Source organism: Lampetra fluviatilis, chromosome 14 (genome assembly GCF_964198595.1).
Source record: "Lampetra fluviatilis chromosome 14, kcLamFluv1.1, whole genome shotgun sequence".
In the NCBI taxonomy this organism is placed as follows: Eukaryota; Metazoa; Chordata; class Hyperoartia; order Petromyzontiformes; family Petromyzontidae; genus Lampetra; species Lampetra fluviatilis.
The window spans coordinates 9,484,866-9,506,757 of record NC_136288.1 but is presented as its reverse complement, the minus strand read 5'-3'; the positions used below and the strand labels follow the sequence as shown (position 1 = coordinate 9,506,757).

General features: G+C 45.1%; 1 protein-coding gene across 2 annotated transcripts in view; it reads right to left on the bottom strand.

Annotated features, from left to right (window-relative positions):
• Window positions 1–21,892, bottom strand: part of LOC144935853 (otoferlin-like) — a 102,132-nt gene that overhangs the window by 38,170 nt on the left and 42,070 nt on the right. For both annotated transcript variants that reach the window (XM_078862671.1, XM_078862672.1), the window contains exons 12-22: window positions 18,043–18,105; window positions 17,314–17,398; window positions 11,481–11,640; window positions 10,074–10,260; window positions 9,395–9,581; window positions 8,245–8,468; window positions 4,707–4,815; window positions 3,602–3,773; window positions 2,972–3,193; window positions 1,936–2,026; window positions 640–756 (exon numbers count right to left, since the gene is read on the bottom strand). In XM_078862671.1, coding sequence (XP_078718797.1) covers window positions 640–756; window positions 1,936–2,026; window positions 2,972–3,193; window positions 3,602–3,773; window positions 4,707–4,815; window positions 8,245–8,468; window positions 9,395–9,581; window positions 10,074–10,260; window positions 11,481–11,640; window positions 17,314–17,398; window positions 18,043–18,105 — 1,617 coding nt within the window. The remainder of the gene's footprint in view (window positions 1–639; window positions 757–1,935; window positions 2,027–2,971; window positions 3,194–3,601; window positions 3,774–4,706; window positions 4,816–8,244; window positions 8,469–9,394; window positions 9,582–10,073; window positions 10,261–11,480; window positions 11,641–17,313; window positions 17,399–18,042; window positions 18,106–21,892) is intronic.

Genomic DNA, 21,892 nt, shown 5'->3' with positions numbered 1-21,892 from the left:
CCTGCTCCACGATCCGTAACCCATGAGGCCATGAGCAGCAGCATCGCTATGTCACGTTACCCAACACTCAAGGCGCCGTGGTGGTGAGATGTTAACTACCTCGCCTGGTATACAGGAGGTCGTGGGATCGATCCCAACCCTGGCGCCTGTACATTTGGAGTATGCATGTTCTCCCCGTGGTCGCATGGATTTTTCTCCGGTTTTTCCCTCCACATTTAGAATCAACATGCGTTTAGAGTATTTGGCCACTATAAATTTTCACATCATAAGCGACTTCGTTGGGCTCTCATTTGTGGTCAGGTCGCTTCTGAAAAAGCACTAAATAGCTCAGTGGGCCTTACCTGGTAAAATAAAAAATAGTTTCGTTTTAGTTTCCTCTCAACTTATGTTTCAGCGTGGTGGGCACTGCCAGTGTCTGTCAAGGCTACCTGTTAACGAGCAGTGGTCCACCACGTAGGTGAACATCTGCATACATATGAATGTTTTTGAATACATTTATTTTCCATTTTAATGTTTGTCACACGCATTTTTATTATAAAGTTATTTGATTAATTTAACATTTGGATAATTGATCCACCAGTGCCATCTCCATAGGCTATAAACACATGGCACTGCGCCTGGCAGCGAGGGTGCCCCCACCTCATCAGCGAGGAAGCGGAGCTTCTGCAGGAAGTTGTACGCTTGCTTAAGCTTCTCCTTGAGCGTCGCCCGCTTCACGTTGATTCTCAGCGTCTTGGCCTGCATGGCCATCGTCTCCTGTGGTGAACGAAGAGAGGAACTTTTACGGAAAAGCAGTCACTTGAAAAAATGTGAGTTTATACGACATCTCAATGCGAACGCATCTCAACAAGCTGTACAGAAACTATGGACACAGGAACTATTGTGCTACCAAAATACGTAATTGTATTGCAGTGTTATGTTGTGTCCATAGTGATGTTTCTACAAGTTGGTAGAAGGTAATTTTGTAATTTCATTCTTTTATACATACATTTTCCCGCCAGTGGAAGCCGATATATAATAGGCTGAAATGAGATCATGTGTTGAGTGACAGCTCTGTGATTGGTTGCCTTGGGCCCATGTGGTTTTGACACGACACCTCTACTGTGAACATAATAATGGCCATTTTAGAATCTACCAAAACTACTGATGCATCGATATTTAAAATGTATTTGTTTAACCAAACGAACCTTTTTTTTTATTGTAGTTACTTCTACAATGCTATACTTTTTTATATTTTAAAGACAGAGGAAGACCTGACAGGGTGAAATTCCTCGCTCAGATCTGCTGCCTCGTTTAAATAGGGCGCGTGGACTGCGACATTAAGGCAAATGGGATGGGAGAGGGCGAAGTTCTTTGGCTGGTCCTAGTTAAGAAAGGCCTTAGCAGGCCATGGCTACCGTTGTAGACCTGCACCATGACTTCAGTGAGCTCTGTGGGCTGAGGAAAGCAGCAAAAGACAGGGGAGGAGGGGGGGGGGGGCTCGAGGGCCCGTAGAGGCAGGCCTGCTATTGGCTGTAGGGAATGTGAGATCTGGGAGGAAGCCAAACCATTACATTCCGAGGACGACATTTATTCTTCATTACGCTTATGTGTATCATAAATGTGGGGAGATTAAAACGTTTGTATAAGGAGGTATTAAAAACGTCAAGGTGGCATTGTGTGTGTGTGTGTGTGCAGAAAGTTGGCACAGTGGTGAGCACAGTTGGTTCATCTGCCAATCATCTCAGTCAACAAACCCATGGTACCTGGGTCTGTTCCGTGACCTCCTGCCAGCAGCGAGCCTTCGACACTTCAAATGGCCATTAAAGTGCATGTTGCATTGGCACAAGCGGCATAGAGACATCATCACCGCATAGTGGCGAAATACGGCTGTTGTTGCCGTTGTGGGTTTGAGTTGGCGTTGCTGTGCGGGTGCGTTGGAGTTGTGGGATTCACCAGCTCGTGTGTACAGGCCTTCAGCCGCTCCTTGTCGAGCCGCGTCTGCCCGTTCTGCTGCTTGTCTTTTTTGGCCAGGGCAACAAATCGCCTGAGAAGCACACGGACACGAAGCCTATTCAAGCTGGCGTCCATCGTATCACAGCAACAAGTTTGCAATGAAAGAGGAGTTCCCACATCAGTGATCTATTCACTGTTCTTGCGATACCACAATCCACATGTGCACATGAGCTTATTTTCAGGTCGACATCCTTTCGGGCATGTTCCATCCATTGCTTGCCACTCCTTTGTCTACCACCGGCCACCACTCCTCCTAGCGATGTGTGCTGCTCAAGCCAAATTACTATTTATTTAACCATTAAATACAATGTCTTTAACGTGCATACTTCTCTAATCCAAGTGTGTCACTTCCTGATTCATTATTACCATCAGGATTCTTCATTCACCATCACTGGAACCACGATCATCATCACTATCATCTTCCTCATCATCGTCTTCACAGTAATCTTTAATATAAAGACGGTCACTTCATCGTCCGCTTTCGGATGCACTTCTGCGGCCGTCTAGAACGCTTTTCCTTTGATTGGATCCGTACAGTGTGAAATAAATTCAACATACATACATACAATCATTGTTGTGAGCTTTGTCTTCAAGTGGCACAGAGCCGTGCCTGGCTCAGTGCTACAGCAGCACAACTCAGTGCAAGATGGAGCAACATCGCACACAGCCCACCCCCCCACAGTATGCGTTCCTGTGTTGGACGAACTAAAAAAATTAAAATAAATTACTTAAATTTTTCCAGGTAAAACCCACTGACCTATTAGCGTATTTTTTTTAGAAGCGACCTGGCCACAAACAATAGCTCAAATAAGTGGCTTATCACGTAAACGCTTATAGTAGCCAAATAATATGCAAAAATAAATGGGATTGGGCACATGGAGAATGAGGGACAGAGAGAGAAGATTTGTAATCAAGAGGATGATAGGAGACATAGCAGTAGAGGAGAGAGGTGACGTGATGTGGCCCGGTTGCTCACAGGCAGCCCAGGCTGAGCTCCTCCAGGACTCCACGCAGCCGGCGCTCAGGGTGTGGCTTCTCCGTGCTGATGATCTCCTGCACGTCGTTGATGCCCTCCTCGAGCTTGTCGGCGGTGCTCTCCATGATGTTGGAGTTGTAGAGGCGCCAGCGCTGGTCTTGCCAGTGGCTCTTGATGTGGATGCAGGGCTTCTCCTCGTAGTAGGGCAGGTGGTAGTAGTTCCTGTCGGCATTTAAAATTCACTATTCAGGAAAAACAAATGTTGTTTTAAGATCGTATTATATAACAAATCTCATTATATAACAAATTCGTTGTAGTTATGAGTATCTATTTATAGTCTCATATTAAAAAATATATATTTTACAGCTCTTTCTCAATATACTAATGGTAAAAAGGTCTCCTCTTGCCTTTCGGTCATGGGGGTAGTGATTGGGGGCACCCAGGATTAGTTTAGATAACTTGCCAATGTTAGCCATGACCAGGAATCCAACTCAGGTCGCTGGGTTCATGACGCAGCGCATTAAAAACACTGCACCACCGCTCCAGTCGAAAGTCTGATAATTCTGAGGATTATAATCCGAAAGTCTGAGGATTATAATCCTAAGAATTAATGAGGGGTGGGGGGGTCACCTGTCTGTGATGACGGGTTTGCGAGGCGGAGTGGTGGACAAGGTGCCCATGTCGGACTCAAAGTTCTCCTCGTCGAAGGTGCGCGACAGGAGTTCCACCTCGTCGTCGTTGGCCGACTTCTTCTTGCCCGGGTCGGCTTTGTCCGTCCCATCGATCAGGCTGCCGTAGTTGCCTGGTGCACGCAGGCACATGGACAACCGAGCGACACGAAAAAGGCCGCGAAATTTGGTACGATCAAAAAATCACGGTTTATAAAAACACTCAGGCTAAATAATGTTTTTTTTATATTTTAAGGAAAAAACAACAAGTCATGTAATTATTATAGTCACCAACAGTGGCTGCAAAGTCAAACATTTTCCCTCCGGCTGGAGAGCATGTGTGACGCGTAATTGTTCGATACCTGAGAGATGAGGAGATAGAAAAGCACTCAAACCCACCCAGACTTTTAGGCTTTGATCTAAAACCCCGTATTAGAGTTTTGATATTTTACATAAACAGTGACACTGACAGAGACCATGGGTGGGATGTTTCACTTGCGCCAAAGTTTCCCATTCCAACGCCATTCAATACGTCGTGGTCATTTCTGTCCGCGAGCGCCACCAATTATGGCTGACCCACGAGCTTCGTGCCACACGCATGCACGTGGACATGTAATTCTCCGCGCAAATAAACACACGGTGTAAAGTTGCCGCCTCAGTGAAGGTGTACAAAACACAATGGGTAAATGACAAATAACACAAAAAACATGTATTGAAAGATCTTGCTATTTTAGGTTACCCGAGAAGGCCAGCACAAGGCCAATTGGTCAGAATGGGAGGGTTTTTCTTCCCTCCTGATAACCGAAAAAAATAAACAATTCTAGTATTATAGTGAGCCTGTTATTCATTAAATAAAAAAAATCACAGATAAACATCCACGCGTTTCACACACATATTTAATTGCAGGACCATCGCTCATAAGTTAAACAACAAACCCCGTATTTTGACCAAATAGGTTTCATCGGTTGGTAACATACCGTATGGAATTTTATCTACATCTGAAAACCTTGAAAGCAATGTCACAGATTATTTGAAATGATGTTAACAAGCAAGGTGTGAATCGTCACCGATGGTCACTTCGAAGTTAATCGGCTTGTCGCCAATCTTGCGGTCAATCATCGTTGCTTCCAGGAAGGTTCCAAAGAGGAAGAATTCGTCAATCCTCCCCGTGGAATTCTGAGGAGATGAGAACACAGCACAGAGCGCCCCATATAACCTACGTTCCACACCAGCGTCGCGGTGGCGTGCCGTGCTGAGACCGTGCTCCACACAAAGAGAAAAATCCACCGTGTAGCCTTAACAGACTCTTGGGGCAAGTGCTGTTTAGTGAGTAGCACCTACGAAGGCCTGAACACGAGGGGGTGGGTGGCAAGCACCACGCCGGGCCACCTTTGTTTCCCCAGTGGCGATGTTTTTACACACCGCACCAGGTACTCATTTGAAGCCGAGTTGACCTAGGGGAGGCCCAGGACTGGTTCAGATAATCGTCGTTGGCATTAGTGGATATAAGGTCGCTGGGTTGGTAGTGCAGCACGCTAACCGCTACTACACTACCGCTTCGCACACACACAGCTAGCGGAAACCCTAGTGGTGTCATTATTATTTCACAAATACAATGCAATAGATACGGCTTCTTTAATGGAAAACTGTGATAAGAAACAAAGCAATCATTAAACATTTAAACTAAAACTATTATTATCATTGAATCATACAAAAAAAACACAGATGAATATATTTACGCAACGTCTCTCGGTGTAAAATTATATGACAGTAAAGATCCTTAATGGGGTTACATTTGAACACGCACAATGTAAATACAAGTAAATGTGCTTAATTTTCCAGGATTTCCACATCGCGTTGTTGCTCAGAAAGAATTGTTATATTTTTCATTCTACGCAGCCACGCAGGCAATAACAACTGTTACCATCCAAGCAGTAATCACGCTCAAGCCTGCTTAGCATCCGCGTTCGAATGAGATCGGACTCATCCCGGGTGATCTGGGGTATTTGGAGCTACGTGTGGGCCACACATCAAGATACGTCGTGGCACTCTACTTATATGTTTCCGAGTATGAATGAATATTCCCATGTGAACCCTAGCATTGTGGCACCAGAAAAGCTGCTCACGAGTTCCTGAGTACCGTCATGCAGTACCGTGAGACCGTGGGGCTCGCAATGCTGTGGGTTTTTAAGGGATCGCAAAAAACACGTTTTATGTGTGTGAGAAATGAGATAAACAAGTTACCATATCTTGCGTTATTATATTACCAATTATTATTCCGATTTTGATCAATAATTAGGAATTAAATGTGTTTTAGTCACGGTACATTGCTGTAAGCGTGTAACATTGCGAACGTAGTCTGTGAAATTTTCAGACTTAAAAAACCGATATTCTAAGCCAATTCTTATCTGAGAGTCCATCTTCTTGTAGCTAGTGTCCTTATAAGTGTACTTATTAGCCACAGTAGGATGGTGTATAGGAAAACAGACATACAGGCAGAGTGAAATGGAATTTCAGTTATAAACTGAATAATTAGCGGAATAATTCATGAGCGCAGAAAACATTCATCGTGGGCAGAGGCGAGGAAAACAGTCAGTGTGGTCTTGATGTTGGTGTACGCCACTGATAGGTAAATTACTAATATAATGAGTCAAGAATGTCTGTGTGTAACGCGCGTGACGTCACTCCACGTCGATCAGTCCCTCTCATTAATAATCATGAACAGGTGGGGTCCTCCACATGGACCCTCCTCCCCCCCGTCATTAATAATCATGAACGGGTGACGTCACTCCGCGTGAAGAAGATGGAGCGGAAACGAAAATTTGTTTACGCAAATTAGCTTTCATTTTGACCTTTCTTCATGGAAAGTAAAGCTAATAAAGAAATCAACGCAGCAACGAATATAACGAGCCACACAAGGCTGTGTGTGTGTGTCCTGCGCGTGACGTCACTCCATATGCCCCCCCCCCCCCCCATTACTATTCATGTGTGCCTGGATTTTTTGACTAACGCGAGTGGCTATGATAATTTTTTTACGCAAATTCGCTTAAGATTTTATGTATCTTTATAGCAAGTGAAGGCAATCAATAATTCTACGCCGCATCACTGTGCATTTGGTGCCTTTATTTGTTTCTTTGGCATGTCCAACAAAAGGCAAGTCTACTTTACGCTTCCAAATTATGCTACAATAAACATTTCTCTGCTACTTTGCAGACACTGTATCGATTTCCAATTGTTTTCAACCCCAGCAAGCGAAAGTGGAAGATAAGTATCAGAGCAGTGAATTACAAGTCGTTGAACGTCCGTTAAATACAGTGCTACTGTGACATTACGTCATGTGTTTGATGACTTAGTTGCGTGCAACAACCACTGCCATTAATGCAGTGCTGCGGTGAAATGCTGTGAGGTGTTTTATGACTTCCTTTTGTGCAACATTCACTGCCATTAATGCAGTGTTACAGTGGAATGCAGTGAAGTGTTTGATGACATTCTTTTTTATTATATTCCCTGCCATTACATTTAGACAATATACAATTATACTCTGACTAGCTTTACTACCCGGCATCGCCCGGGACTTGGATTCTTGCCTTGAGTCTGGAAGCTACCCACATGCCAAATTTAAAGTTTGTTGCATGTTGGGAAGTATGCTAAACATTTCGAACAGACACACAAATTCACAAATTTCCCTTTTATATATATGTATAGATCAATTTATTGGGAACTCTAATGCTTATCTTTGGTCTTCGTTAAGTTACTTCAGACATTATCAGCACTCTACTTTCTTCACTCTTCGCTATCAAGCGTCCATCGGTGAAGATACATTTGTTAGTTAACAGCTTCAGGTGATTTGAAAACAGTGCTAAAGTGAAGTTACGGCTTTTTAAAAATTATACAGCTGCAGAGATTATTCGCCTTTGCAACCGAGGCGAAATCGACTTCATCCTGAGAATCGACCAAGCTCCAAATGATGTCACTCTTCCTTTCGTACTGAAATGACGACAAATTCCGATAATTCCCGCGTATGCGATGATGATCAGCAAGTCACAGGGCCAGACTTGAAAATTTGGGTATTTATCTCAATGAACCCCTATTTTCCCATTGCCAGTTGTACGTGGCTCTAGATCTAAATATCCTCAGCGGATCTAAGTGTTCATCAAGGATAGCCAACTACGGGGAAACCTTTTGAACAGTGATAAGAGATTCACACAAAATGTGGTATACTGGGAAATCTTCTAAAGTCCTGAATTTCATTTAATAAGTTAAGAAAATGTTATTTATGTGCTACATTTCCTAATAAAATTCACAATCACACAATAAAACATTAATTTACATATATAATATTACAGCTTCCGTCCTAGGACGGGCTAACAAGCTAGTACAATATAAATACCCAGTCATATAATTGCTTGCTAGTGTCACTGCTGGTGGAAGGGTCTCCACTAATGGAAGCTCTAGAAGGCCTCCTCTCGTGGGTATTTGGCTTACTCTTCCATACTGGCCACATGTCTCTCACCGGTGACTTCTGAATTGCGGGACCGGCGTGTTAACCGCTACACTGTGGTAGCGTTCTTCGTCACTGACATCTCGCATCAGTTTGGACCTCACCTCAGAGATCGGCGGGATGGTCTCCGACTGGATGTCGGTGGAGCTGGTGACATCGGGCGAGGAGGTGTCCAGGAACTCCATGACGATGGAGATGAGGAGGCGGGCGCGGAACGAGACGCCCTCCCCGAGGCCCTCGTTGAGCTCCTGGTGCTCGTCCATCAGGGTGTAGTTCCGCGTCGAGCCGTACATGTTCACCCACGCGGGGCCGAACGTGGGCAGGAAACCTGTGGGAAAATGTTAGAAAAATTATTTCGCGATGATTCCTTGGACATTTAGTGGCTGGGTCACAGGTAAGAGCCCGGCTCTAGCTTGCTCGAGAGCGGCCACGGAAACGAGACACCCAAGTAACCCAACAATGCCGTGACCCCAGGAACCCAGCAGCTCCTTCACACACATCGGTGCTACTGTTAATGTCTAGGGTAGAGGCTCTCAGTCTGGAGGTTGCACACTTCCAGGGGGCTGCCAAAATTATTCGTTGGTGTCCTCTGAAATGGCATGGGACCTACAAAGTGCCCCGTGTTTTGTGTAAAAAGGGGGCCCGAGGTTTGCCATCGGTGAAGGGGCCCATGGTCTGTTACTTCCGCGTCATGGCGATAATACGCTGTTGGTTACAATGGGATCCATCAAGATCTGTGCCGGAGGTGGTCACCGGTGCAAAAAGGTTAACACCCACTTGTGTAGGGGGTGACTTTTTAAAGTTTCTTATCTGATATTTTTTACCACCGATTATATTTCAATTGTGCCATGGTCATGATGTCAATAAATGATGACAATTCAATCAGGAACTCTCAAAATCTGTCAGAGCTGACCTTGAGCCAATGATCTATTGATTCATTAATGGAATCCACCCAAACTTGATCCTAGTGGTGCTGGCTCAATAGTGCGGGCCCAGTGCATGAGCACCACGAGCTATCTGGCCACTGCTCAGGACATGAAAAAGATCGTGAGGTTTCACAATCAATCATAGGCTTTCACGGTTACGCTGTGCAGCTCTCCGATGTGATTTCGGGTTTTACTGCGTGTTGTTTTTTCGCAGAGCATCTGACAGCTTCCTAAAAGAAGCTCCCGGGAAATGCGGAGTGAAGCATCGCACATCGCCATCGGAGAGCTACACTTCACAACGACGGCTCAGCGGCGACCATCGCTTTACCCTTGTCTCCCTCGTTGGCGATCTTCCTCAGGTCGACGAAGTGCGTGCCGATGGCCACGTCGTTGACCTTGTCGCTGTCTCGGATCTGGATCTTCATGCGCCGCACGAGCGGCGGAAACATCTCCGTGAAGATGACCTGCTCGTTCCACACGGGCTCGCAGCTGCCCTTCTGTACCGACGTCTTGCCCTGAGTGAGCCGAGAGATCGTCGTCGCAAAGAAGCATTCGCTCGAGAACATCCGCGGGGTCAAGAATCAATTTCGCTAATTGAAATCGTAAATGTAGTTGTGGAGCCAATATGTTTATGACGTTGGTAACAGTCGGACGTATGAAAACAAGCACCATACTTCAGAATCGAAATGTTTATGAAGACTAGAGGAATCCGATGAGCTATGAAGCTGTTTTTTTTACAGATGTTCAGTCAGGACAGATCAGCAGGTTACAACAACAAAGAATATAAAACAACCAATAGGAGTGCAAAATAGAGAAAAGGTAAGCAACTCATTGTGAGACGGTGAGCTGTGGTGACGGATTGGGAGAAGGCCTTCATCCAGAAGTAGATAGATCACAGCCGCCATTGATTATGATAATTATCCACGTGTGCAAAAAAAATCCGAGATGTGATAACCAAAAAAAAACACAGAACACAACCTACACTCGAGCGTAAATTTAAATGGCACCTTCTGCCCGGCGAAGGAGATAGAGACGTAGGGGTCGACCATGTCCTTGTCATCGCCCGTCAGCGCCTTTTTGACGTTGGCCATGAGGCTGGTGTTCATCTTGGGGAGGCCCTCTGCGCGGTAGATGCGCACGTAGAAGCGGGCCCACTGCCTCTCCACGGGGACGCCCTCCGGCAGCAGGAGGTTGCTGTTTGACGTAAAGCCACGACGCACACGGGGTGTGTCACGGGCGGTGGATGCGCCGCTGGGTATAGTTGACGCAAGAGGCTGAGATCGTCAACAGAAATGAGCATCTACAAAAATGCGTTTGACCCTGTAGGCGCTCTGACGGCAGCTACGACCGGAGTAAAACCCCTGGAGTGTATTGTGAGTGGTGTTGTAATTGCACGGGTAAAACATGTTTATGTGTTTCCTCGTGGGCTTTGCAATATAACTCCCAAATGAGATGTGAACTTAAAATTCGTGTCTAACCGCAAACAGAAAGTCCAACAATTTAGATGTTTTTTCTGCATCATAAGCTTATCTCGGTAGAGTAGTTGTGATTTTGAAGATACAGTACAAGAAGAAAACTCCTCTTGTTTGAGAATTTCATTATCTCCACACCTATCAAAGGTATTCAAGAGTTCAAAAGTAATTGTTTTATCTTAACATGCAGCCGTGTAATGATGCATCAATTCAAATCGATTATTTGACTCACCAATACAAGAATCAATGTGTTTCAACTTGTTTACATCTTATGTGATGGGTTAATGGGAACACTGCAATCACGAGAGGGCCACTATATTCACCACAATATAAAATTAACCTCGGATCCATCTGCAACATCGAATGTGACATATCACACTCTGAAGAGCGTGAAGTGGGTGGCTTCTGCTATTGTTGTTGAGCAACAGAGTGGCGTTTTTGAAATGGAACCCTCAGGAAATTCTGTGGCATCACCTCCCGGGGCCATTCTCTGACGTTACGGCATTGCTCTCATGGCTACAGGAGTTTCGAAAGAACTCACTCTTTGATTCACATTGAACAAATGGAATGTATTTTAGTGATTATATATCGATAAAAAAAACATTGCCTTCTAAAGTTTAACGTGAATGTATTGTTACAATTCGTGCACAGCAATACCAATGCTAAACAAACATTTGCACCACACGCCGAGTTTGTTGCAACCAGGCGAGGTTTAAACAGTTAACGGCCGCAAATTTGAAAGTCTAATTGATTTGAAATGTAAAAAGAGGTCCAATATTTTGGCAACGTAACAACGACGGAGCATTTGCACCGGAATTCCCCACCCTCAAGACTCGACACGTGCGCTGCACGAAGCTATCACGGCGTGCTGCTGCCCTCGTCGGGCTTGGGGTGCGGGGGAGAGAGGCCTGGATGCCGCCGTGGCCACGTCGAAGCACGCACCCATCCACGTCCTCGTCCTCCGACTCCTTGGACTTGTGCAGCGTCTTGATGGTGTCCCCCTTCCCCACCACGGCAATGTCGCACTTCAGGTAGCCCTTCACGCCCGACGTGATGTCGTCCGGGTCCGACAGCACCGCCCACTTGTGGTAGAACTGGTGCTCTGTGAGACGGAGGCGGGTCAGCGGTAGTGCAGCGGGTTAGTGCCGCTGCGCTACGAAGCCGGCAACCTGCGTTCGATTCCTGCTCACGACCAATAACAGTGGGGAAAATTTGAACCAAAATTTTAAACCATTTTTTTTTTATTTCATCAGGTAAGGCCCACTGAGCTATACAGCTGTTTGTCAGAAGTGACCTGGCTATGACAAATGATTGCTCAACGCGAAGTGGTTGAAAATGTGGCAATGTAGAGCAGCCAATTACGCGTGTTTCTAAATGAGGAAAAAACCGGAGGACCCGGAGAAAATCCACACGACCACGGGGAGAGAGACACGCAAACTCCAAATATACAGGGGTCAGGGTCGGGATCGAACTCCCAATCTCTTGCATACCAGGCGACGGAGTTAACATCTCGACCCTGGGGCACCCAGAAACCAGTCCTGGGCATCCCCTAGGTCGACTCAGCCTCATAGGAGAATCTTGTGCGGTGTTTAAACCATCAGTACTGGGGAGACAAAGGCGGCAAGGTGTGGTGTTGGCCACCAACCCCCTCGTGTGCTGTGGCAGCCTTCACAGGTGCTCGCTGACAGCACTTGCCTAAACAGCCTGTTAAAGGCTACACATGGGATCTTTGTGTGACAGAGAGAATGCAAGTTACAGCTGGGGTACATGTCATATGAACCGGCGGTGTTCAAAATTGAATCATTTATGTATTTATGTATTCATTTGACTGGGTGTGATATTCACTGTGTGAATGCAAACGGTATCATGTGTTCGTTTAAAATGTGCGGTCAAGTGTCATTACGTGTTTGCTACGTGTGTGTCTTGGACAGCCGTGCAAATGAGACGTTCCATCACGAAGGGAATTTCCAGTATTTTAACAAATGAAATAAAAATGCACGTCGGGTATTGATAGGCCTCTGACACTCGGCACCCTCAACATTTAGATCATCAAAGCGTTTGCTATGCTACGTTGATTTTTTCCAATACCATTTAATTTTTCCAATGAGATTAACGTGAAATGTGATGTGTGTGTGGTTTAATGCATGACTTGGCGGTAATAAAATGTACTCATCATCAGCGTTTCTTAATATTCCAGCAGAGTGGTGCAGCGTGCGAGCAGATTAAACCGATATTCAGAAGGGTGCAAACTCCTGACGGGGGATGCCTACGCTGGTCATTCGTCAATAAACTAAATACGAACAGTACAGCACAATCTACGGGACCCTTTTTGGCAGTATTAATATGATAAAAGAGAAAAAAATTAACCCGTAAAAACAAAGTTTTTCACTATAAATCCTTTATATGCGTGGCGGCTAGAGTCCTCTCGTCCTCTGGCTTGAGATGGCTGCCACCTATGGGTCAGATGATTGCCTTCCACCATTAAGCAATTGGTAATTAAATAAAAAAAAAATTCCGTATAGGTGTAAACATTGGGAAATTTTTTTCACGAAAATAAATTGTCACGCACAACGAGTCTGTGTGCAAAATGTCAGCTCGATTGGATCACGGGAAGTGGGTTAAAAAACGACCGAAACATTTGCACGGTCGTAAGCGCGCAAGCAAGCAAGCAAGTGAACTTAATATAAAGGATTTAAAAAAGGCTTTACCCTTCCTTGAATCAATGCAAGAGGTGTTAAGATGTTAAAATACCAAATAGACACCTATTACAAAGGTATTCGGGTATGCATTCACCACACATACTTGTGGTATAACATGCCAACCAATATTCTTTCATAATGTATGCATTGTCCTTGAAACTGATTGGCCTACACCAGAGAAAGCCTCCGTCACGGCCTTCTCTCGCCGGTGCTGTAGAGTAAAGAACGCAAAAAATGTGAACCGCACAAGGACGATGCAAATGCCAAAGCGTTAATAGCTAAGGCTATGGCAGTTTTATCTACAAAGGTTAGATAATATCAGTTTCAAGGGTAATACATACATTATCGAAGCATATTTGTTTGCATTTTTTTTACCACGTGTGTGTGCGGTTAATGCAGACTTGATTCTTTGTAATAGGTGTCTATTTGGTGTTTTAAAAACTTAACACCTCCCGTATTATTAGCAGAAAGGGTAAAGTATTTTTAAAAAATCAGTACCGCACAGCACAAGGGCGTACATCTGACTCGATGGTGACTGAGGTAGAGGTGGATGTGTGAAAAGGTCTAGTTTGTAAACATCTGAAGAAAATTACAGTAACACCATGCACAAATAGTACACAGGGTGTGAGCGGGTTAATGGTTCCGGGTGGACATGTGACGATCGGATATGTGATGTTTTACCGTTGCACGATGGGAAGTAAAAAACTGGTGTCCGAAGGAGAAATTGGCTCTTGCCTTGCGACTGTGAAAACCCACCGCAAGTGGAAATGACACTGCCTAGGGTTTGTTTCAGCACCGAGAGACTTTGCCTTTAACGTTTCCCTCTCCTCAATACCATTCTGAAGACGGCTGGAAGGCCAGTGCCAGCTGGGCTGTAGCTTAGCAAAGTAGCATGGCTTCCCACCATTCCATTGTGACATTAAATTGGTCGCAGGCTTGAATCCGTTTATTATTCCTCCAGCACTGGTGACATGAGCACAACCGGTGGTGACAAGAGTTAATGTGCTACTGCTAGGCCATGAGTTTCGCAGTTTCATCATATTGCCGCCCTGGTTAATATAGTGGGCGTATTAAAATAATGTGTCGTCCGCTTCTCAGCGACAATACATTTCTCTTATTATTAAAATAGTAGGCCATGTGTGCTGGCATCATGATTAAATTTGCCCAATGTGGAGCATGACCTGCCAATTACATAATTGGGTAAAACCACACAGCCAGATCACCACCTACTGGCAGACTATCCGTCTGTGAGCCATTGCACAAATCGCATTTGTGTTCTAAGGCACACGTACCAAAAGGCACTCATTATTATTATAAGATGCGTGCAAGTCAACCGTGGCTGTCCTGCATAGAGACCACCGCTGGGGAATCTCAACCGCTGGCTCAGGAGCGGCAGCGTCAGCACCACCCAGCGATGGTGGCAGCGCGCCGAGCGTGACTTTCACTTGACCTCCAGCGGTCACACCGATGCCAGCTTCAGTCTCAATTCGTCTTTTGCCTACGTGTGCTTCCAAAACTCAATTTGCTCTCGTATGTACCCCTATGTCTTGCGATCTCTAACTACTACAAATTTAACTCAAAATAATATCAAATGTGCAATAGGGTCCCACTTAATAGGCGTGCGGAAAAGGAAAATCTCAGTTTTCTTGGATCACTCCCTCCTCGCAATATGTAACTTTTGGTGTAAAAGCCAACGGCTGAGAATGCCGTTCTGCTCTGTTCATATTTACCAAGGTCCCCCCTCCCTTTAATCTCCGCGTCTATGCCCTGTGCTGTGACTCTGCGTGTTAGCGACTGTCATGCATGTTTCAATTCCGTCAAGCAAACCGGTACATTTTTTGATGGGATTTCTCTCTAAACCCACAGTGGCCTCAGTTTCACAGGAAAATGTACAGACCCTTAAGAGGCGTGCCCCCTTGAAAACAACAAACGTGAATTATTGAGCATTTTGCACCCTAACGGGCAAATAAGGAAATAAGAGATTGTGTGAGCATTAGTGCCAAAGCAATAAATGAACACCACCACAACACTCGTAATGAACTCTGCCTCGTAACAGAAAGACACATTGGGCTTGCGCACCACCGCCAATTCACTCCCATTAGTTTTTTATATTTGTGCGTTGTAGTTTCTTCTTCTTCTTCTTCTCAAATACAGTACATCTTATAAAAGATGATTTTAATGGGTTATTAAATAGACCTCCAGAAGTGTGAAATGATGGCAGTGTGTGTGTGTATAAATAATTTCGCTTGCATGAATGCCGTGCAATGTGTCCTCGCTAACGCCTTGCTCCCTAGAGCATTGGGTACTGCAGCTCTCTTCATTCACTCAGCAGTACACGCCAGGGCTCCCATTACACTACATTATAAATGTCCACAGATAAAAGTACGATCTTACCTAAATCTGCATTGCCAGTTTGCTCTATCTCAGACTAACTACCTGCAAACGTCCCAGTGTAAAGCACGTGACATCGAGTGACGATTTTAAACTGGTCGGCTTTTAATTCACCACGTGAACAATCTTTATTGGTTCAGCACCCCGTCTCTGTCTCGAGGCCCAGTGTTTTTTTTTTTTGGCAAGGATTATGTATCACATAGATTGAGTTTGATACACATTTTGTTTCCTTCCCCAAGATGAAGGTATCTAAAGCACACAGCCAAAATCCACACGTACATTTAGAGAACACTTGGCAATGCAGCAAAATTAGTTTGTGAACTAACTGGCTCTCGAATGGCCCATGCATGAACCCCGCACTGCCCAGTGGAGTCACACACACACTACGGCCCCATGTTTGTGCGTGGCACACCTACCTGACTTCTATTCACCTGGACTACAAGCAAGCGTCGGCGACACCTGGTCGTTTCTCTTGATATTACGGTGTCATGGTTAGCACACCGGACATCCAATTCAAAGGTTGCCGGTTCAATTGCATATTTTGGTGCAATAACTGAAATAGTTGGAACGTTTGTTTCATAAATTCCTCCCCGGTTTCCACCAAGCAGTATAAATGGGCACACCACAGTCAGCCAATCGGTAGATCACGCAGGGGTATCCCCCACCTCTTCGAAGGAGTCTAGCCAGTTTGGAAGCGTAGGGAAAATACTCTCTAGGGGGTATTTTATTCATTGGCTAATAATGACATCACCTAGAAGAACAACAACGACGATGATAGTTGTGCTGTCTAATCCCAAGACGCATGGACTTCAAGAGCCTCCGCCAGGGTCAAGCAAAGGAGTTGTGCGAGTTGAGTTCAGAGGAAGCACGCAGGGTGCGGAGGGGGGGAGGGGGTTGTGAGGGGGGGGGGAGCGAGGGGGGTTGTGAGGGGGGTGCCAGGGCGAGTAGTGATGGGGGGGGGGGGGATGTGAGATTGGGTTGCGAGGGGGGGTGTGATGGGGGGTTGCGAGGGGGATTATGAGGGGGGGTGTGAAGGGGGGTGTCAGCGGGGGGTTGTGAAGGGGGGGGGGGTGAGGGGTGGGTGCAAAGGGGGGAGTCGCAAGGGGAGGTGTGAGGGGTTGTTAGGGGGGTTACGAGGGGGGGGTGTGAGGGGGGGGGGTGAGGGGTGGGTGCAAAGGGGGGAGTCGCAAGGGGAGGTGTGAGGGGTTGTTAGGGGGGTTACGAGGGGGGGGGGGGGTGTGAGGGGGGTTACGAGGGGGGGGTGTGAGGGGGGGGGGGGTGAGGGGTGGGTGCAAAGGGGGGAGTCGCAAGGGGAGGTGTGAGGGGTTGTTAGGGGGGTTACGAGGGGGGGGTGTGAGGGGGGGGTGAGGGGTGGGTGCAAAGGGGGGAGTCGCAAGGGGAGGTGTGAGGGGTTGTTAGGGGGGTTACGAGGGGGGGGGGGTGTGAGGGGGGTTACGAGGGGGGGGTGTGAGGGGGGGGTGAGGGGTGGGTGCAAAGGGGGGAGTCGCAAGGGGAGGTGTGAGGGGTTGTTAGGGGGGTTACGAGGGGGGGGTGTGAGGGGGGGGGTGAGGGGTGGGTGCAAAGGGGGGAGTCGCAAGGGGAGGTGTGAGGGGTTGTTAGGGGGGTTACGAGGGGGGAGGGTGTGAGGGGGGTTACGAGGGGGGGGGTGTGAGGGGGGGGTGTACCTGGCTGGGTGTACACGGTGCCCACGTCTAGCTTGAACATGCCCACCAGCGTGCCGCTGCGCAGAATGTTCCGCGAGTGAATGACCTGCCACGGACACAATCGAAATGTCACCTTCGCTTCAGTGGATCTGCGCGTTAGCACCGCCGGACATTTTGCCGTTTGATGTAAAATCATAGAGCTAGTTTGAGTTATATGGAGGGGATTGTAGCAGATAACTATAATCGGTGTGAACACTTTGAATGCATATTTCCTGTACATATTAAACTCTTCCCTTTAAAGAGCCATGCTGGATTAGAGTAGATGCTTGATATTTCACACGTGCCCATGTAGATACAATTGTTTTAATTGAATAATGATGTTACATGCCGTATACTTTATGGGTTTGAGAATTTCTATTTTGTAGTTGTATTCACCGAAATAGCATTCGCAATATGAAAACGGTTAAATATTACAATAGAGATTGCATTCTCTCCCTGCCCCTCTTTCGATGTATATGCAATTGCTGGAGCACAGCTTTTAGTCCATACTGTCATGTCATATGAAGGAAAATGGCTTTAATGATCTCCGGCTTGTAATTTTAATTACACGATCAATCAAAATGTGGTCCAGTATTTGACGCATTCAACATTGATGCAGCAGCTAAACATGCAGTTGCCCTAACCAGAAATTGCATTGGCCCGCAGCACACAACTGTTCATGCACGGTTTTTAATCAGATTAATCACTTACGGAGAGCTTGACAATCTTGTCAAACAAGACTTCAGGAGGCACGTGGAAATCAAATACGAAATACTGAAAAGAAAATGCATCGAAAATTAATTGGAGAACATCGATCACCACAATTGCGCTTGGCATCTGATGAGATTGTGCATTGTAGGTGTGATTAATTACGTGCATGCGTTAAAGATATTTTTCGTAGATAGTATTATGACTGATCTCAAACAATAATACTGGGACAGGAGGGAGATCTCATTCTGCAATATCACCTATTTAAGAAGACAGAATGGAACTCGTGAAAAAAATGAAGAATATTTTTAAAAAGTCATTATGACCTATTCTTTGGTCTTTCGGTAAAGTCACGTAGATAGGTTCAAAGAAAATAACAAAAAAATCGGAAATAGCTGCAATCCTCAAAAATGCTAAGACACCTATTATCAACATCAGTAAAGATGAGCGCTTTGAGCTTTCTCAATTAAAAAAGAAAGATGACATCGTCATCCTCTCAGCCTACAAGGGCAATGCCACAGTTATCATGGACAAAACCACATTCAATAACACAATTCAGGACCAACTTAATGATGGTAGCTATTCCAAAATTAAAAGAGATCCCACCAACCACCTCGTTACGAAAACCAACAGTATCATCACTGATTCGACATCTTTGATCCAACCAACCAAGCAGTTTTCCTTAAAACCCTCTGCTGCTAGACCACCCAGATTGTATGGCTTGCCAAAAATCCATAAAGAAGGTACATCCCTTCGTCCTATCGTCTCCACCATTTACTCACCCACCTACAAACTGGCCCGATTTCTGTCTGAGACCTTACAACAATTCACTGGTAAGACCATCTCAGCTGTACTCAACTCAGCTCACTTGGTATCGTTAATTAAGGAGATCTCAGTACCTCCAGGTGATTTGCTTGTTATTTTTCATGTGGTCTCTTTGTTTACCAAAGTTCCTGTGATTGACACCATTGCAATCATTGAAGATTTGGTCCAACAAGGACTGAATGCTGATGTAACGGTCCTGGTGAGACACTGCCTCACCAACACTTACTTCACCTGGAATGTAAAATGCTACAAACAAGTTGAAGGTACCCCAATGGGTTCTCCCTTATCTCCAGTTGTAGCCAATGTTTTCATGGAAAATTTTGAGACAGATGCCATCCAGGTATCTACTCTACGCCCGTCTTTGTGGAAGAGGTACGTAGATGACACGTTCGTCATCTAGCCACATGGCCGACCAGCTCTGAACCAATTCTTCACCCACATCAATTCCATACACCCAGCTATCAAATTCACCATGGAGGTGGAAAAGGATGGCAAGTTACCATTCTTGGATGTTTTAATCCAATACAGACCAGATGGCTCAATGAGACACTCTGTCTACAGGAAAGCCACCCATACGGATGCCTACCTAAAAACCTGACTCCCACCACCATCCATCCCAGAAGAATTCCCTCATCAAAACTCTACACCATAGAGCTCGATGTATTTCTGACCGTCATCACATAGCCAGTGAACTGGACACGGACACCAAGCTCTCAAGATGAATGGATATTAAGACCACACAATCCATAAAGCTATCACCCCAACCGTTGGGAAAGAACCATCTGAGGGCCCAATCAAAACCAGCACCTTGCCATAAATAGCAGGGGTCACTAAAAAGATTTCCAAAATCATGAGCAAACACAAAATCCAGGTTCGATTTAACACAGTACATAAAATTCGTGATCTGATCCATCTGTGAAGGATGTGATCCCTGACATACAATACCCCGGCGTCTACAAACTAAGCTGTGTCTGTGGCAGTATTTACATTTGGGAAACTAAGCGACATGTCTCGGACTGTGTTCGTGAACATAAGGCACATTTGAAACACGGTAGGACCAATACCTCGGCCGTGGCTGATCATTGTTTTATTGCGGTGGGCTCACACAAAACTGATTTCTCTAAGACGAAGGTACTTTGCAAGCCCACTGACTATCAACAAAGATTCGTTCATGAAGCCATCCATATATATAGACACACAATTTCAACCGAGAAGATGGGTACAAACTGAGCAATCATTGGAAGGACGTTATTATTAACCAGTTTAAGTCATAACTGGCTGTGATGATTCCATCCTACCTTCCGATGTTAGTAGTTATTTTCGACTCTCTGGTTTTACATTAACAGGTTAAATGTCTTTACATTAACAGGTTAAATGTCTCACTAACACAGCCATCTTACATTGACATGCTAATCTCTCACAATACAATGGCCACCTCCGCAGCTTCGTCGTCGTGGAGGTAGCTCTCCGATCTTACATTTTAACATTACTAGCCCACTTCGCTTATGACCCTTGGGCTACACCCATTTCAAACCTTTAAAACATCCTGCCTCAGCAGCTTTCCCGCTATTTTTTTCTTCGGATGACGATTGCTTGTGTTGCGATCGAAACGTCTTTTTTTTCTTAGAATTTTTTGTTATTTTCTTTGAACCTATGTATGTGACTTTACCGAAAGACCAAAGAATATTAATTCCTGCAGTCACGAAAGCTTTAAGTCATTATCACCTCTTGACAGTTTATCAGCGGCATGACAAAACGAAGATACAACGAATATAATAAAACTTAATTGCATTTCACAAGGACATAGCCAATGGCACTTACACATGAGAAATATTATGAAAGGCAACTTAGATATTTGGATTTAAAAGACTGGCGCATTTTGATAAATCCAGGGATAATAGAGTTTGAGATCAGTAGTAAACAAAATAAGCTGCAAACACAGCCATCAGAATTGCTGCCACCTCCACTGCATCATGCTAGTGGTGAGTACCCGGTAAAGGTGTAACACCGCGTTGGATGGGATGAGATTGAATATGATCCACGTGCTGTTAATGTGATTGGATAGGCTCAGGTGATCAGGCGTATTGTGATGAGGTGGATAGGGTTGCACACAATTAGAATAGAATTGGACCTCATCCTAATCAGTTGATCCAATTAAAAAAACATGCGCGTGGCCAGATCTCGAACCTACAATGTTGGATAAACAACATAAAAAAAAAACATTGAAGGCTAATAGTAGTTGCAAAATACATTGCAAGCTCAAAAGTAGTTGTACAATATTTAAGTTTTAATTCGTTTATTCTAGTTTGGATCACTTTGCTGGCAACTGAGAAGTAACATAATGAATGGCACAATTCTGTGATAATTGAGTGGTGATTCCCAAGGCTCATAAAACCAGAACACACACAGCCTTGGGATGCTTAAGAGTGAATTCTTAACACCCGAGGGTAGAGCTGTCAAAACTATAATCCACGGGCTCGCTTAATCTGGTCTCTGGCATTACTCATACTATTAGAATGTCCCTGAATAGCTTTAATATTAAATTGATTTGGTTAACCTTATTAAATCACAAAACTGTGTGAAACAACTAAAAGAGCTGTCCAGCTCAATATCGCCTTTTGGAGTCACGTGACACAGAAGCAGTAGGATTCAGTGAGGGGTGGGAACATTGTGAGATACTGTACCAGTGTACTTTTATCTAAATATATCTCTCCTATTTTGTCTTTACATCTCTACTTAATACATGGCCCTCCATTGCCTAATATCTCTTCTGAATACATCTCTCATGCCTCTCTTCTTTCCCTTCTGAATATCTCTTCATTGTCTCTCTCTTGTATCTTACGTTTCATTTCATTTATATATCTCGTGTCGTATATCTCTTCCGAATGCATCGCTTGCATATTTTCTATCGCTTATGAATATCCCTCTTATCTTTCGTTTTATACGGTGCATCTCGCTCCTCTCTATATTTCTCACCTCATGCTCATCTGAATATATCTTGCTTCTATTGATCTATCTTCCATCTCCT